This window comes from Ahaetulla prasina, chromosome 1 (genome assembly GCF_028640845.1).
Source record: "Ahaetulla prasina isolate Xishuangbanna chromosome 1, ASM2864084v1, whole genome shotgun sequence".
Lineage (NCBI taxonomy): Eukaryota > Metazoa > Chordata > Lepidosauria > Squamata > Colubridae > Ahaetulla > Ahaetulla prasina.
The window spans coordinates 361,100-379,695 of NC_080539.1; the positions used below are offsets into that span (position 1 = coordinate 361,100).

At 46.6% G+C, this 18,596-nt stretch overlaps 1 protein-coding gene across 2 annotated transcripts in view; it reads left to right on the top strand.

Annotated features, from left to right (window-relative positions):
- Positions 1-78: 78 nt before the first annotated feature.
- RPA1 (replication protein A1) overlaps positions 79-18,596 on the top strand; it is a 41,764-nt gene continuing 23,246 nt past the window's right edge. Inside the window, exons 1-5 of one of the 2 annotated variants that reach the window (XM_058163905.1) lie at positions 79-170; positions 307-357; positions 862-940; positions 1,757-1,865; positions 7,740-7,828. In XM_058163905.1, coding sequence (XP_058019888.1) covers positions 132-170; positions 307-357; positions 862-940; positions 1,757-1,865; positions 7,740-7,828 — 367 coding nt within the window. In that variant the 5' untranslated portion in view covers positions 79-131. Of the gene's footprint in view, positions 171-306; positions 358-861; positions 941-1,756; positions 1,866-3,039; positions 3,111-3,923; positions 4,033-7,739; positions 7,829-18,596 lie in introns of those variants that run through there. The other variant, XM_058163904.1, reaches the window with a different exon arrangement.

Consider the following 18,596-nt stretch of genomic DNA (forward strand, 5'->3'; position numbering starts at 1 on the left):
AGGGGAAAGGGGCGGGGCGCCACTCGCCCCTTCGGCCAATCGGGGGCGCCTGCGCGGGGCACGTGGCGAGGGGGCGAGGCCTGCTCCGCGCGCGCGGGAAGAGGAAGGGAGGGGGAGGGGCAGGAGGCGGGATGGCGTCGCTGCCGAGGCTGAGCGAGGGCTCCATCGCGGTGAGCCAGCCGGGCCCGTCCCGGGGGAGGGCGGGGCTCACCGGAGGGGAGGGCGGTGGCAGCCCCTCTTCCTCCTCCTCGGCGCCCCAGGTGACTCTCTCTCTCTTTCTTTCTTTCCCCCCCCACCCCCGCACAGGCCATGCTGCGGCAGGCGGAGCCGGTGGAGAGGCCGGTGCTGCAGCTGATCGTGAGTAGCCTCCGCTCCCCTCCGCCCAGGAGGCTCCCTTCGCCCCCGCCCCCGCCTGGCCAGAGGGACCTCCCGGCCTTGTAACAAAACCTCTTGGTGGGTCACAGGAGGTCCTCGAGTTACGGCCGCTCCAAGTGGCAGCTACACGAAATGAGTGGCTTGTGGCCGTTTTTCACGCTGAACGACCCTTACAGCATCCCCAAAGGTCACGTGATCATAGTTTGGCCACACGGTTTCAGTGTCGTCACGTGATTTATTCCCTTTTGGGACCATGGGGAAGCCGTATTCACTTAACAACCGTATAACTAGACAACTTGAGTGATTCATTAACAATGAGGGAAAACTCACTTAACAAATGTCTTGCTTAGCAATGGAAATTTTGTGGCCATAAGTCAAGGACAACCCATGTATTTGGAGGCAGCCGGGCTCTTCTTTGTCCTCTTTGCTGGGAAGGAGCCTACCTGGCTGAACCGGGTTTGTTTCCCCCCCCCCCCCCCCCCCCAGACCATCCGCCCTATCTCCACTGGAAACGGGCCCCCTCGCTACCGGATGCTGATGAGCGACGGCGTCAACACCCTTTCCTGTAAGCACTGAGATGAGTGAGAACAAGTGGTTGTCAGTAAAACTCTGTGTGTGTGGGGGGGGAATAGTAGCCTCGGGACTGTATCACCCAGGAAGATTTCCCGTTTCTTGGATTCCTATTCCACCTTCCTACTCTGCTGAGGACTCAAGGAAGCTCAAAGCACAAAACTTTTCATAAAGTTCAGACGGATTAAAATCATTAATCATTTTCTCAAAGCCCCTTGGATAGAAGGGCTGATGGTTGCCTGAGGCCCTGGTGGGAACTGCCGCTGCAGAAGGACTATAAATGTAATAAGTAACTGCTGAGGGCTTGTGGGGCCAGGGATCAGCTGAACCACGGGAAGAGCTCCAGGACGAGGAGCTGTTTGGCTCAGCCAGAGGTCAGGGCCTGTTCAACAGGGCAGCCACATTTGGTACCCCGAGGCCTCTCGCTCAGAACAGGCCAGCGTACCTCTGGACCCCCTTCTTGTTCTGAGGGGGCTCTGGACGTGGGCGGTGAGGAGGAGGGAAGGCTCAGCTAAGGAAGAGGAGGGGCTCAATACATAGAGAGGCTTCAGCACAATGCCAGTCAATTAAAAAACTGGTGGTCAAGTGGCCCTTCCGACAATTGAGACCTTGCAGTAATGCTATGAATTATATTGTAAATGTTTGCTCAAATACGGCTTGCAAAATGAAATGCTGATTTGCATTTCGATTCTGTCTATTAATCTGATGATAAGTAAAATGCAGCCAAGCTTTTAAACTTCTCTTTGTCGGGTGAGCAATTTCAACCTTCTGGCCATTGATGTCCTCACGTCTGCCTCTCTTCCGTTTGCAGCTTTTATGCTGGCCACACAGCTGAATCCTCTGGTGGATGACCAGAGCTTGACTGCAAATGCCATTTGCCAGATTAACCGCTTCATTGTGAACACTCTGAAGGATGGAAGGTAACAGCTGAATCTGGAAGGAAGGCTTGAAGTGGAGTCCCCCGAGTGTGCCTGCAGGGATGGTTCCCTTTTCTTCAGGGGCTCTTCTGATACTTCTGTAAAATGACAAATGTCCTTATTTTCATCTGCCCACGCAAATCAGTGAATCGTTCCTGGCACACCGGGAGAAAAAAGTGAAGGGGGGGGGCGAGATCTCTCCTGCTTTAGAGGAATGAGACTTTGTTGTGTTAGCTCAGAATAACAAGCCAGAATTGCTAGGAATTTTGCCACCAAAGCCCCCCCCCCCACGACTCCCCTCTGGCCCCTCCTGTAGGTGAGAAGGCTTAACGACAGAAACTGAAAGAAACAGGGCTGGGCTTAGGCTCAGGTACTCTGCTGAAGCTCTTAACAAGCTGGCTACAAACTTGGGTTCAAACTAACTTTGGTTGTAGGAGAGATGTGCAGGGTCTGGATCCAAGGCAATACGAAAGATACCTCTTGTGGGAGGAAGGTACAAAAATCCCAACTTGCTGCCTTCTGAGCTTTTTTGTTTTCTTGAAGACATTTCATTATCAAAGGAGAGTGCAGATGATCTAGCAGTTTAACAGAATTGGAAAGGACTTTGGAGGTCCTGGGAGGGAGGGCGGGGTTGGGGAGGGGCAGCCAGGCGCCCCCAGGTGACTCTCTCTCTCTCTTTCTTTCCCCACCCCCGCACAGGCCATGCTGCGGCAGGCGGAGCCGGTGGAGAGGCCGGTGCTGCAGCTGATCGTGAGTAGCCTCCGCTCCCCTCCGCCCAGGAGGCTCCCTTCGCCCCGCCCCTGCCTGGCCAGAGGGACCTCCCGGCCTTGTAACAAAACCTCTTGGTGGGTCACAGGATCAAAACTCTTGCAAGACGCAGCAACTGACCCATGTTTAATGATGGTCACAGTGTCCCAGGTCACGTGATCCCCTTTTGTGAACTGACGAAGGTCAAGGGAAGCCAGATTCACTTAACAACCGTATAACTAGACAACTTGAGTGATTCATTAACAATGAGGGAAAACTCACTTAACAGATGTCTTGCTTAGCAATGGAAATTTTGTGGCCATAAGTCAAGGACAACCCATGTATTTGGAGGCAGCCGGGCTCTTCTTAGTCCTCTTTGGTGGGGAGGAGCCTACCTGGCTGAACTGGTTTGTTTCCCCCGCAGACCATCCGCCCTATCTCCACTGGAACGGGCCCCTCGCTACCGGATGCTGATGAGCGACGGCGCCAACCCCCTTTCCTGTAAGCACAGAGATGAGTGAGAACAAGTGGTTGTCAGTAAAACTCTGTGTGTGTGGGGGGGGAATAGTAGCCTCGGGACTGTATCACCCAGGAAGATTTCCCGTTTCTTGGATTCCTATTCCACCTTCCTACTCTGCTGAGGACTCAAGGAAGCTCAAAGCACAAAACTTTTCATAAAGTTCAGACGGATTAAAATCATTAATCATTTTCTCAAAGCCCCTTGGATAGAAGGGCTGATGGTTGCCTGAGGCCCTGGTGGAACTGCCGCTGCAGAAGGACTATAAATGTAATAAGTAACTGCTGAGGGCTTGTGGGGCCAGGGATCAGCTGAACCACGGAAGAGCTCCAGGACGAGGAGCTGTTTGGCTCAGCCAGAGGTCAGGGCCTGTTCAACAGGGCAGCCACATTTGGTACCCCAGGCCTCTCGCTCAGAACAGGCCAGCGTACCTCTGGACCCCCTTCTTGTTCTGAGGGGGCTCTGGACGTGGGCGGTGAGGAGGAGGGAAGGCTCAGCTAAGGAAGAGGAGGGGCTCAATACATAGAGAGGCTTCAGCACAATGCCAGTCAATTAAAAAACTGGTGGTCAAGTGGCCCTTCCGACAATTGAGACCTTGCAGTAATGCTATGAATTATATTGTAAATGTTTGCTCAAATACGGCTTGCAAAATGAAATGCTGATTTGCATTTCGATTCTGTCTATTAATCTGATGATAAGTAAAATGCAGCCAAGCTTTTAAACTTCTCTTTGTCGGGTGAGCAATTTCAACCTTCTGGCCATTGATGTCCTCACGTCTGCCTCTCTTCCGTTTGCAGCTTTTATGCTGGCCACACAGCTGAATCCTCTGGTGGATGACCAGAGCTTGACTGCAAATGCCATTTGCCAGATTAACCGCTTCATTGTGAACACTCTGAAGGATGGAAGGTAACAGCTGAATCTGGAAGGAAGGCTTGAAGTGGAGTCCCCCGAGTGTGCCTGCAGGGATGGTTCCCTTTTCTTCAGGGGCTCTTCTGATACTTCTGTAAAATGACAAATGTCCTTATTTTCATCTGCCCACGCAAATCAGTGAATCGTTCCTGGCACACCGGGAGAAAAAAGTGAAGGGGGGGGCGAGATCTCTCCTGCTTTAGAGGAATGAGACTTTGTTGTGTTAGCTCAGAATAACAAGCCAGAATTGCTAGGAATTTTGCCACCAAACCCCCCCCCCCCCCACGACTCCCCTCTGGCCCCTCCTGTAGGTGAGAAGGCTTAACGACAGAAACTGAAAGAAACAGGGTTGGGCTTAGGCTCAGGTACTCTGCTGAAGCTCTTAACAAGCTGGCTACAAACTTGGGTTCAAACTAACTTTGGTTGTAGGAGAGATGTGCAGGGTCTGGATCCAAGGCAATACGAAAGATACCTCTTGTGGGAGGAAGGTACAAAAATCCCAACTTGCTGCCTTCTGAGCTTTTTTGTTTTCTTGAAGACATTTCATTATCAAAGGAGAGTGCAGATGATCTAGCAGTTTAACAGAATTGGAAAGGACTTTGGAGGTCATCTAGTCCAACCCCTACACCATTTCTGACAGATGGCAGTCAATCTCTTCTTGAAAGCTTTCAGTGATGAAACTCCCACAACTTCTGAAGGCAACTTCTGTTCCATTGGTTGATGGTTCTCACTGTCAGAAAATTCCTCCTTATTTCCAGGTTGAATCTGTTCAGTTTCCATCCATTATTCCTTGTCTGGCCTTCAGGTGCTTTGAAAAATAGCTTGACCTCCTCCTCTGTGGCAGCCACTCAAATATTGGAAGACTACTATCCTGTCTCCCCTGGTCTTTCTCTTCATTAGACTAGCCATGCCCAGTCCCTGCAACCGTTCTTCCTATGTTTTAGCCTCCAGTCCTCTAATCATCTTGGTTGCTCTTCTCTGCACTCTGTCTAGAGTCTCAACATCCTTTTTATAATGATGTGACCAAAACTGTTGCCTAGTTGGGGTGAAACATCTGCAAGAAAACAACCAAGCTCAGAGAGTCCCAAGGACCCCGCAGCTCAACCCTGAGTACAAACGTTATCTTCTATCATCCCAATTTATGAGCTGGCCAAGAAAGGAATTGTAGTAGACAGCACCATGAAAATGCCACCCCGGTGTGCAACTGCTCCAAAAAACTGCCTGGCTCAAGATATTAGCAAAAGAAAACAGACCTCAGTATCCTTACAGCCTTGTGCAAATCGGTGGTAATATACACTTGGATGGGGACTTGCCCCTACACTTCAAAAAGATGCACCAAAGGGACCCCAAGATCATTCCAGGCAGCTCCCATATAGCGGGGGGGGGGAGGCTCTTTGGTGTGGAGACCAGGAGGGGTGACTCCAGCCCCCGAACCTGGCCCCATGCCGGAAGGTGACTCCAAGAGTGAGGGGGAAGGGCTGGTAAGCCTTATCTCGGGAGCACCGATTCCTTTGGCCCGGCTCCAGGAGCCAGAACCAGACCAGTCGGAGGATGTAATGAGGCCGTCATCCCCTGATTCCTCCCTTCCCCCGGCTACACCTTCAGACCCAGCTGACAACAATAATAATCAAGCTTGGATCAACCTGCGCTTCAGAAGATTAGAGAGACGGTGTCATCAAAGGGAAGGGTGAGGCAGGAGCCCCACCTCACAGGATATATAAGGAGCTTTGGGACTGCTCATTTCACGGGAAGAAAAAACTAGCTGAACCGTTTCAAAGAGAGCTGAAGTCTTACTCTGTGAGTCATTTATTGGAACTTTGGCAGATAGCTGTGATTTCTCTGCCAGGACAAGAGCCGTGAATCCACTGGCTGAAGGCCAGCTCGTTGCTCCGAAGTGGGGAAGGAGACAGAACAGGGTGCCACTAAATCACGCAAGGAACAGGGCACCCAGAGGGAAGGAAGATCAGCCCTTGTGCCAAATGCAGGGCCACTGAGGGGCCCCTCCTGCACCCAGCACATAGCTAAATGCGGGGAGGACGAGTAATGTTGGTGAGATGGAAAGGAGCGCTGGTCGGGTTCTCAGCGGAGAGCCGGGTCCCGTGGTCTTGGCTGCCTGTGAGAATGTGCATATGAACTATTCTTGCCCTCCGGTGCAGGACTATGGGTCTCCCCACCAGTCACTGTGGGGTCCAAGTGACCAAGTCAGGACCACTGCGTCCTCACAGTAACTGGGGCGGAGAGGCAGCCCCGGCAGGGGGCCAGGCACCAGTCACGTGTTGCATGAAAGCAGCTCTCCCTGCATCATCTCCGCCTGTCCTCTTGTGGGAGAGCAAATGGCTCTTCAACTTCAGCCCCTTCCTGGAGCCTGGGAGGTTTAGTCAGAAGCCCACATTTGTGACTTCCTGCTTGGCGTCTCTCCTGGCACAAGCAGACGGGGAGGGTTTTGAGCAGGGGGTGGAGAAGAGAATTGCAAAATAAGGAGGACAAAAGAGATCACCTTCAAGTGGGCAACTCAGGCACCAAAAGGGAAGGGTCACTGGGACCCTTGAGAGACTCTGGCCTCTGTCAGACAGAGCCTCCAATCGGAGAGAGACGGTTGGGGGGGGGTCAGAAGAGAAGAGCATTAAAGCATTGTAACAGGTAGTCCTTGACTTACAACCGTTCGTTTAGTGTCCATTCAAGATCACAGTGGCACCGAAAAAGTGACTGATGACTTGCACATCCCCAGGGTCACAGGATCAAAACTCTTGCAAGACGCTTGGCAACTGACCCATGTTTAATGATGGTCACAGTGTCCCAGGTCACGTGATCCCCTTTTGTGAACTGACGAAAGGTCAAGGGAAGCCAGATTCACTTAACGGCTGTGGGGTTAATTTAACAACTGCAGTGATTTACTTAATAACTGGCAGAGAAAGGTCGTAAAATGGGGCAAAATTTACCTAACAACTGTCTCACTTAACAACAGAAATGTTGGCCTGAGTTGTGATCATAGGTTGAGGCCGCCCTGTCGAAGCTCTGACTTTAGCCTGGCTCTCCCTCCAAGAAGCCTCTGCCACTTAGGTGTTTGTGGTGGCCGATCTGACCTTTTTGACCCTGTCTGACCTCTTGTGCCCCTTTGGCTGGGCAGCCCCCCTGCCAGCTGGCCCTGTCGGGATATGCCTGGGGCCCCTCCTAGTCACCAGTGCCTTTTGGAGGGGTTGGCTCTTCTGGGCTCTGTGCACCTCTGGCCTTGTGCCTGGCCTGGAAAACATTTTGGGGACTGCGGCAGCCATGGGGCTTCCTTATGTGGCCTCCGTGCCCTGCAGCACCAGCTGGGAGCTCAGCCTGCTTGGGCCCTTTGCCTGCTTCAGCCATTGCCTCTGAGTGGAGCAGGGACCCAGATCCTGGCAAAAGCAAACCTGAGACTCCGGCAACATCCCTCAGTCTGGGCTCCTTTTTAGGTGTCGATAAGTGGGTTCATTTTTAGTAATAAAAGAAGCAAACAAGCCATGATCCCTTGTTTAGAGAACAGGCCAGGGGAGCCATCTCTAGCTAATGGGGAGAATCCAAGCAGAGGGTGGCTTACAATTCTCCTGGTGGGCCATCCTCCGTAAGTGGGCTAGAGGGGAGCCTGTGCCCCTCGCTCAGGTCCCCTGGCCCCTCTGGCCCAAGGTCTTCGGCAAACTCAGCAGCCCACTGGAGCTAACTCATGTTTGTCTTTGTAGGAGAGTGGTGGTCTTGATGGAAATGGAGGTTCTGCGGCCAGGTCATGCAGTCCCCACCAAGATTGGAAACCCGGTGCCGTTCACTGAAGGTAAACCACCTTTCCTAGCTGGACCTTGGCAGGTGCCTTTTGTCCAGAATCTTGTCTTTGAACCTGGCTTAATCATCATCATCATTATTATTATTATTTATTAAATTTGTATACCGCCCTTCTCCCGAAGGACTCAGGGCGGTTCACAGCCAATAAAATACAAAAAATACATACAGCACAAATTAAAAACAGTATAAAAAACTAGTTCAATGTATGGCCTAAAAATTTAAATACAATTAAAAACCCCGTTTAAAACCCCCAATTAAAACTACATTTAAGCTAGCCTTACATGCTGGAACAAAAGCGTCTTCAGCTCACGGCGAAAGGTCCGGAGGTCGGGGAGTTGACGAAGCCCCGGAGGTAGCTCATTCCAGAGGGCAGGAGCCCCCACAGAGAAGGCCCTCCCCCTGGGGGTCGCCAGCTGACAAAATCATGGCTGCTTTTCTGCTCCTTCTGTCCTTTCTGTTGATGCTCTTTGGTGAACTTCATTGGAATGTATTTGGGGGGGGGGATCGGCATGGGAGCAGCTACAGATGGCATTCATGGGCTTGGAACAGCAGGGGACAGGGCCATTTCAAGAGCTCTGTGACCAACAATGATTTGTGGCTGAGCCACAGGGCAGCCACATGGATAGATGAACATTGCCTGGGGTGAAGATGCTCTGGGTTTCCGAGGGAGGGGTGGGTGCCTGGCCTTCTCCGAGGTTGCCCACCCCATCCCTAAAGGCTGCTGCTGGCATTTCCCAGGAGCTGTGAAAGGCAGTTGGGCCTGCTTCTTTTAACTGGCGCTGCTGCCCCTTGCCAACTGTTTCCTGAAACTGAGCAGCTTAGAAGAAGGAAGGCGTAAAACGGGTGGTTCCTAGAATCACAGGGCTGGTTGACCCCCACTTTGGGGACGAGAGTGGAGTATAGCTCTCCCGCTGCATTATTTTATTTATTTATTAAATTTTTATACCGCCCTTCTCCCGAAGGACTCAGGGCGGTGTACAGCCAGAGTAAAATACAAAATATATACAATTAAAACGGATTTAAAATATAAAATTACTAAATGGCTCAGAATTAAAATGAATTTAAAATTTAAAATACTACTAAAACCTATTTTAAAATCAATCCATTTATGCCAGTCCCGCTTGGATGAATAAATATGTTTTTAGCTCATGACGGAAGGTCCGAAGATCAGGCACTTGACGTAGACCAGGGGGGAGTTCATTCCAGAGCGTCGATGCTCCCACAGAGAAGGCCCTACTCCTGGGGGCCGCCAGCCGACACTGTTTGGCGGACGGCACCCTGAGGAGACCCTCTCTATGAGAGTGTACGGGTCGGTGGGAGGCATAGGGTAGCAGCAGGCGGTCTCGTAAGTACCCGGGCCCTAAGCCATGGAGCGCTTTAAAGGTGGTGACCAGAATCTTGAAGCGCACCCGAAAGACCACAGGAAGCCAGTGCAGACTGCGGAGCAGTGGTGTTACGTGGGAGCCACGAGCGGCTCCCATTACTACTCGCGCAGCTGCATTCTGGACTAACTGCAGCCTCCGGGTGCACCTCAAGGGCAGCCCCATGTAGAGAGCATTGCAGTAATCCAGCCGAGACGTAACCAGAGCGTGAGTGACTGTGCATAAGGCATCCCGGTCAAGGAAGGGACGCAACTGGCGGACCAAGCGAACTTGGTAAAAGGCCCTCCTGGAGACAGCCAGCAGATGTTCATCAAAGGACAGCTGTCCATCCAGGAGGACGTCCAAGTTGCGAACCACCTCCTTTGGGGCCACTAACTCGCTCCCAACAGTCAGCTGCGGATGCAGCTGACTGTACCGGGGTGCCGGCATCCACAGCCACTCCGTCTTGGCGGGATTGAGCTTGAGTCTGTTTCTCCCCATCCAGACCCGTACAGCTTCCAGGCACCGGGACAACACTTCGACCGCTTTGTTGGGGTGGTCCGGGGTGGAAAAGTACAGCTGGGTATCATCCGCGTACAGATGATAACTCACCCCAAAACCACTGATGACCTCACCCAGCGGCTTCATATAGATGTTGAACAGGGTAGGCGAGAGAATCGACCCCTGAGGTACCCCACAAGTGAGGCACCTCGAGGACGACCTCTGCCCCCCTGTCAACACCGTCTGCGACCGGTCGGAGAGATAGGAGGAGAACCACCGATAAACGGTGCCTCCCACTCCCAATCCCTCCAACCGGCGCAGCAGGATACCATGGTCGATGGTATCAAAAGCCGCTGAGAGGTCTAATAGGACCAAGGCAGAGGAATAACCCCTGTCCCTAGCCCTCCAGAGGTCATCCACCAACGCGACCAAAGCCGTCTCCGTGCTGTAACCGGGTCGGAAGCCGGACTGGAACGGGTCTAGATAGACAGCTTCCTCCAGGTGCCGGGGAAGCTGCCATGCAACCACACTCTCTACAACCTTCGCTAAAAAGCGAAGGTTGGAGACTGGACGGTAATTTCCCAAAATAGCTGGGTCCAGGGAAGGCTTCTTCAGGAGAGGTCTCACCACCGCCTCTTTCAAGGCGGCGGGGAAAACCCCTTCAACCAAAGAAGCATTTATAATCCCCTGGAGCTAGCCTCGTGTCACTTCCTGAGCAGCCAGTACTAACCAGGAAGGACACGGGTCCAGTAAACATGTAGTTGCATGCAACCTCCCCAGCAGCCTGTCCACGTCCTCGAGAGCCACAGAATCAAACTCATCCCAAATAACCTCCACAAGACGTGTTTTATTCAGCTCACCTAATTGCCTGTCCCGAGTTCGGGTCCAGCTGCACTTGTGCATCTGTTGCCCGGCCCCATTGAAGGAAAGAGGCAGAAAAAGGAACTCTAAGCAGGTCAGCCTTGGGATCCCTTGAGCTGAAGCCCTCCTGGAATCCCTGGCCCCAGTTGCTGCGTTGGCCTTGGGGGCGCAACTCCCCAAGCTGGAGAGTGGGAGACCCGCTTGCCGACTGTCTCCGGAGCTGGGTTTGCTCAGGACTGGCTTAACTTTTTTAATTTTTTAATTTTTTAAATTTTAATAATTTTTTTTTTTATAAAAAGTTTTATTTTTACAATCATATCAAATAATTCATCCAATGTACAGTTATATACAATTAGTCGGGCTTGCCCAGTCACCACCCCCCTTTTTAACACTCTTCCCTCTTCTACCTTCTTCTACTTTCCAGACTTCCTCTCCTTCTCTTATCTACATCCTCTCCTCCCTCCACCCTACACCTTCCTTCTCCCTCTTCTACCCCTCTTCCTTCCTCTTCTCCTCTTTCCTACCTCCTACTCTCTCTTTTCTCCCTCCCCACCGTTCTAAAATGGTAACTGGGCAGACCCGACCCTGCATTAATTATATTTATACATCTTCAATAATCCCTGTACATTAACCATCACTCCATCTCTACCAAACCCCCAATTCCCTCCCCTTACCCCCACCCGACTTCCCAGAACAAAATGCAGGGTATCAAAACTAACAATCATAATCCAAAATAATTCCTAAATTATAATCTCTAGTCACACCACACTTAATCACACTCTCAATTCCCCTCTCCTTCAAAAATATATCTAATACAAAATATTTCCTAGATTTACTCATATGCTATTCGATATTTTTTTATCTGATACTTATTTTGAATATAATCAATCCACTTTTTCCATTCTAAAATATATTTTCTAGTGTATAGTCTTTCAAGTAAGCGGAGATTTTGCCATCTCTGCCAGATTTGATACTTTGAGTGTCCATTCTTCAATTGTAGGTAATTCTTCTTTCTTCCAATACTGAGCAATCAAAAGTCTTGTGGCTGTTATTAAGTTCAAAATCAATTTAGTCTCTATAGCTGTACAGTCCATAATAATTCCTAGTAGAAAGAACTGCGGAGTAAACTTAATCTTTTTCAAAATATTCTGCATGATCCACCATACTTTAATCCAAAATGCTTTAACTTTTTTACAAGTCCACCATATATGGTAATAAGTGGCATCTTCACAATCGCATCTCCAACATTTAGCCTGTACATTAGGATACATACATGACAACTTTTTGGGGTCTAAATGCCATCTATAAAACATCTTATAAAAATTTTCTCTCATATTTTGCGCTTGTGTAAATTTAACATTCCTCACCCAAATTCTTTCCCAAGTTTCCAACATTATTGGTTGCTGAAAATTTTGTGCCCACTTAATCATACAATCCTTAACATAACATAACATCAGAGTTGGAAGGGACCTTGGAGGCCTTCTAGTCCAACCCCCTGCCCAGGCAGGAAACCCTACACCATCTCAGTCAGATGGTTATCCAACATTTTCTTAAAAATTTCCAGTGTTGGAGCATTCACAACTTCTGAAGGCAAGTTGTTCCACTTATTAATTGTTCTAACTGTCAGGAAATTTCTCCTTAGTTCTAAGTTGCTTCTTTCCTTGATCAGTTTCCACCCATTGCTTCTTGTTCTACCCTCAGGTGCTCTGGAGAACAGCCCGACTCCCACTTCTCTGTGGCAGCCCCTGAGATATTGGAACACTGCTATCATGTCTCCCCTGGTCCTTCTTTTGTTAAACTAGACATACCCAGTTCCTGCAACCGTTCTTCATATGTTTTATCCTCCAGTCCCTAATCATCTTTGTTGCTCTTCTCTGCACTCTTTCTAGAGTCTCAACATCTTTTTACATCGTGGCACCAAAACTGGATGCAATATTCCAAGTGTGGCCTTACCAAGGCATTATAAAGTGGTACTAGCACTTCACGTGATCTTGATTCTATCCTCTGTTTATGCAGCCCAGAACTGTGTTGGCTTTTTAACAGCTGCTGCACACTGCTGGCTCATATCTAGATGGTTATCCACTAGGACTCCAAGATCCCTCTCACAGGTACTACTATTGAGCAAGGTACCACATATACGGTACTGGTGCATTTTGTTTTTGGCCTAAATGTAGAACCTTACTTTTTCACTGTTGAATTTCATTTTGTTAGATAGCGCCCAATGTTCAAGTCTGTCAAGATCTTTCTGTAACTTGAGCCTATCTTCTGGAGTGTTGGCTATTCCTGCCAGCTTGGTGTCATCTGCAAATTTGATGAGTTCCCATCTATCCCTCGTCCAAGTCATTGATGAAGATGTTGAAGAGTACTGGGCCTAAAACAGAGCCTTGGGGTACTCCACTGCATACTTCCTCCATGTGGATGTAGTTCCGTTGAGGACTACACGTTGAGTGCGGTTGGTCAGCCAGTTACGAATCCATCTGGTGGTGGTGCTGTCTAACCCACATTTTCTACTTTATCTAGTAGTAGGTTATGGTCTACTTTATCAAATGCTTTACTGAAGTCCAAGTAAATTATATCAACAGCATTCCTCTGGTCTACTAATTTTGTCATTTTGTCAAAGAATGCGATAAGATTAGTCTGGCATGATCTGTTTTTGACAAACCCATGTTGGCTTTTGGTTATTACTTTGTTTGCTTCTAGGTGTTCGTGATTCGTTGCTTGATTATCTTTTCCAGAATCTTCCCCGGTATTGAGGTCAGACTGATAGGTCTGTAGTTTCCTGGATCTGTTTTTTTTCCTTTTTTGAAGATGGGAACTACATCAGCTCTTTTCCAGTCCTCTGGCAGCTCCCCTGTGCTCCAGGATCTTTGAAAGATATAGTTCAGTGGTTCTGAGATCACGCCTGCCAGTTCCTTCAGAACCTTGGGGTGTAATCCATCCGGTCCTGGTGATTTGAACTCTAGGGTAGACAGGTGTTCACTTACCATTTTCTTCCCTATTTTAACTTGTGTTTCTAATCTGTTTTTTGTAGTGCTGTTTTTGATAGGTTGGATTGTTTTTTCCTTTTGTGTAAAGACAGATGCAAAATATGAGTTAAGTAGATCTGCTTTCTCCCTGTTGCTTGTCATCTTCTTGCCACTTTCTCCCAGCAATGGGCCAATTGTTTCCTTGACTTTTTTCTTGTTTTTAACATGTTGGAAGAAGCTTTTTTTATTATTTTTTACTTTTGTCGCTAGCCTTTGTTCATTGTGAGCCTTAGCTTTCCTCACTTCATCTTTACAGGCTCGGGCTATTTGCTGATATTCTGCCTTAGTTATTTGCCCCTCTTTCCATTTTTTATATTTGTCCTTTTTGTCTTTCAATTTGTCAGATAGTTCTTTATGCATCCATGCTGGTTTCTTTTGTGATCTACTATTTTTCTTCTTCATTGGTATTGTGTTAGACTGTGCTTTTATAATCTCACTTTTCAAAATTTCCCAAGCTTCTTGAGCTGTTTTCCCCCTGAGGATTCTCATCCATTGATCCTTAACTAGTTCGGACTCTGAGTCTATTTCTACTAATACATTATACAACCTCTTAATATGCTGTTGGCCTTGATCTCTCATTTGTTTTAACAAATTATCCTCAGTTTGCTTAACACCTATTTTTTGATCTAATTTCCATCTAGCTTGTAATTGTCCATATTGGAACCATGTATAATTTTTCCCTTCTTCCCCCATCTTTTCTCTGGATTTTAATTGTAATTCCCCCTTTTCCATACAAAGAAGTTCTTTATAGGTAACTACCTCCATCTTTTGATATATATTTATATTTTCTATCATGTGTCTCGGGATTGCCCATATTGGAATCTTTCCATCTAATTTATATTGATATTTCCTCCAAACCCTCAATAATGCATTTCTAATTATATTATTTTTAAATATTTTATCTACTTTCTTATCATATAATATATAGGCGTGCCACCCATATAACAAACCATACCCTTCTATATTCAAAACTCTTTCCTCAGTTAAATTAATCCAATCAGTAATTAATGATAAAACAACTGCTTCATAATACAATTTCAAGTTAGGCATTTTAAGACCCCCCCTTTCCCTTGTATCCTGCATTATTTTTAATTTTATTCTTGGTTTTTTGCCCATCCATACAAAGTTATTAACCCCCTTTTGCCATTCCTGTAATTTGATATCATTCTTAAGCACCGGTATCATTTGAAATAAAAATAGAAACCTGGGCAAAACATTCATTTTTATAGAATTTTAATAATTTTAACTGGGGTATTTTATTTTTGGGGTCAAATTTGATGGTTTTAATTTTTGGCCAATTATATACTACGTTATTTTAACTGTTGTTTTAAATTGTATATTGCACTGTTTTAATCTGGCTGTACACCGCCCTGAGACCTTCGGGAGAAGGGCAGTATAAAAATCTAAATAATAAATAAATAAATAAATAAAAAAAGCGCCAGTGAGAACTTGCTGCAGAAATAGCTCTCCTTATATCATCTCACACATTTAGCGCTGCACTGTCTCCTGTTTGAGCAGTAATTAATTCGCCTGCTTTGTGTTCTTATTAGGCGCCTTAAGTGTGATGTCTGCAAGGGCGGGAGGTAAATTCAGAAAATAATAAATGACAGTGGGGGCCACAAGACAACGGCTCTGGCAGGGGTGGAACACAAGCCTTCAGAGGGCTGGAGAGTGGCTCTTCCTTTTTTTTTTTTAATTGAAAAAGTTTTACAAAACTTTCTCCCCCTCCCCCAAACTCTCCCCCCCCCTTTTCCAAACCACCACCACCCCCGACTTCCCAGAGCAAAATACAGGGTATAACAAACATCTAACAATCATAAATTAAACTTATGCTAACTATCCATAAACTCTCATCCTCCCCTAGGACCTTAACTCTCCTTTTACATAAAGAGAAATATAAATATAATTCTTGCAGTCTGTTCATTCGAAAACTATTTGATATTTCTTGGTCTGATATTTATTTTGAATATAGTCAATCCATCTTCTCCATTCCACTATGTATCTTTCTTGTGAACAGTCTTTCAAATATGCTGAAATTTTTGCCATCTCTGCTAAATTTGCAACTTTTAATATCCATTCTTCAATCGTAGGCAGATGTTTCTTCTTCCAATATTGCGCTACCAATAGTCTGGCTGCTGATATTAAATTTAAAATCAATTTACTCTTTATTATCATACAATCCAAAATTATACCCAGTAAAAACAATTGTGGAGTAAACTTTATCTTCTTTTTCAAAATATTTTGCATGACCCACCAAATTCTTATCCAAAATGGTTTGATTTTTTTACAAGTCCACCATATGTGATAATAAGTAGCATCATCACAGTCACATCTCCAACATTTAGCTTGCAAATTCGGATACATACAGGCTAGTTTTTTAGGATCTAGATGCCATCTATAAAACATTTTGTAGAAATTTTCTTTTAAATTTTGTGCTTGTGTAAATTTAACATTTCTCACCCAAATTTTCTCCCAAGTTTCCATCATTATAGGTTCCTGTATATTTTGTGCCCATTTTGTGCCCATTTTATCATACAGTCCTTAACTAGAAGGAGCATTTCCTTCTACGCATGCTCAAGATGGCGCTGCGGCCGAGATAGTGAGGGTGGATGGCGGCCTTTTCCCTGCCGGCCCTGAACGGGAGGACCGTTTTCGATCCTTTTGGTCCCTGGCCCGGCTTGGGGAACGTTTCGCCAGTCTTGAAGAGCGTGGCAGGCTGTGAACGAGGCCGGGGGTGAGCAGTGGCTCCATCCGCGTGGTGGCGGCGTTTCCAGCGGCGGTGTTTTTCGACGGCGGCGGCGACAGCAGTGTTGAGCCCCATGGAGCCCTCTTGGAGGTTTGGACGGTTGTGGCCGCCACGCTTGTGGTGGCGGCAGCGTCTTGCAGCGGCGGCGGCATTTCCGGAGGCGGCGGCGGTGGTCTCTGCGGCGGCGGCGATGGTGGTACGCCCCCCCCCCATGGAGCCCCCCCCATGGAGCCCTCTTGGGGGTTTGGGCGGTTGTGGCCGCTGCGATGGTGGTGGCTGCGGCGGCAGCAGCTTTTTTCCTTCCTTGGGGCCCCCCAGAGGCCTGAGTGGCTGTACGGGGCGGTGGCTACAGCTGCGGTGATGGCAACGGCGGCAACTTTTGGCGACGGCGGTGTTTTTGCAGCGGCGGTGGCAGTGACGTCTCCCCTCCCTTGGGGCTCTCTCGGAAGCCGAGCGGTTGTGGCTCGACGACCAATGCCTCGGACTTATTGTCATCTAATTCTGTTCCCAGTCGGAGACTTGTTATGTTACCATCTGGACTGGCCGGGATAAGATCACCCGCCATTCTTCAAATCACGGATGTATTCGCCAGCGGAACTTCTTGGTCTGCGAGACTCCCCCCTCTCGCAGATGTGGCCCTCCATTCTATCGAGGGCCTACCTCGATGATAGAATTTGGAATCCCGAGAGGTGGCATGTGGCAAAGAAGGGACTTAGGTTTTTGTTTTTTTTTAAATAATTTTTTATTTCCATTTTTCAACATCATATTTATGTACAAACTATTATCCATCATTAATCATTAATTTTTATTTATTACTGATTCAGGCCTGCCCGACTGCCACTTCCTTACTACACAACCTCCCTCTCTACCCTCTACTACTTTCCCATCCTTCATCCCCTTCACTTTACTACTTCCTCTCCTCCTTCTCCACTCCTCCCTTCTTCCACCCTATCTAACCCTCTTATTCCCGTCCTCCTTCTCTACACTTTCCTACCTACTTTCTTCCCTCCTTCTACTCCTCTCTCCTTTTCTTCCTGAAATGGCAGTCGAGCATCCCCAATATCATTTTAAATTTTTTAATTTCATATCTTCAAAAATTACTGTACATTAATAATCAGTCCATGATTCATTTCCCCCCTTCCCCCCCGACTTCCCAGAGCAAATACCGGGTATTATAACCAACAATCACAAGCTAAAGTATACAAAATATACATAACCTCCAACCTTAAAAAATGTAAAACTATAGATCCCCTCACAATAAAAATAAAAAGATAGGAAAGAATAATAAAAAAAAAGAAAAGAAAAGAAACAATACCAACTTCACATATTACTACTTCTTACAGTCCATTTTTAAAATTAATCCATCTTCTCAAATTCAATTTTTTTTTTCCACTTGTATATTCCTTCAAATTTCATAAGTCCATTTCTCAAATTACAGTCCATCTTCCCGAACTCAAATTTTTATCACTTATATATTTCTTCAATTGCCATAACATTTAATGTCCATTCTTCTTACAGTCCATTTTAAAAATTAGTCCATCTTCTAAAGTTCAATTTTTTTCCGCCCACTTGTATATTCCTTCAAATTTCATAAGTCCATTTCTTAAATTACAATCCAGCTTCTCAAATTCAAATTTTCATCACTTATATATTTCTTCAATTATCATAAGATTTAATATTCAGTCTTCCAATACTACTCCATCAATCAAATATCAAGCAAATAATCATTTAGACTACATCCACAATATAATAGTAAACATTTAAAATCATTACATCCACATTATCTAAATTCATAAATTTCACTTTCCATCCTTCACAATTGAGTAATATCATCCCATAGATTTATACCATACAAATAGCAAATAACAAAAATCCTATAATTTATATCCTAAACAAATCAATTCCAAAAATTAACCATAATCATCCTATTCACATCTTAAACATTCCTCCCCTCTCCCATTCTATTTTCCATCATTTCCAAACCAGTTAACTTAGCATCTAACAACAAAGGATTCCCACTCTTTAAAACATTAATATAAAAATGTCTCGCTTTCATAACTGAATTAAGAAAATACTTTCTACCTCTAAAATTCACTGACAAACCCATTGGGACTTCCCATCTAAAATATATCTGATATTTCTTAAACTTATCCACCAAAAAAGCAAATTCTCTTCTGTTTCTTAACATTTTAGGAGGAATTTCCTTCATCATTTTTATATCTTGTCCCAATATCTGAAATTTATTTTTACAAAAGGCTTGCAAAA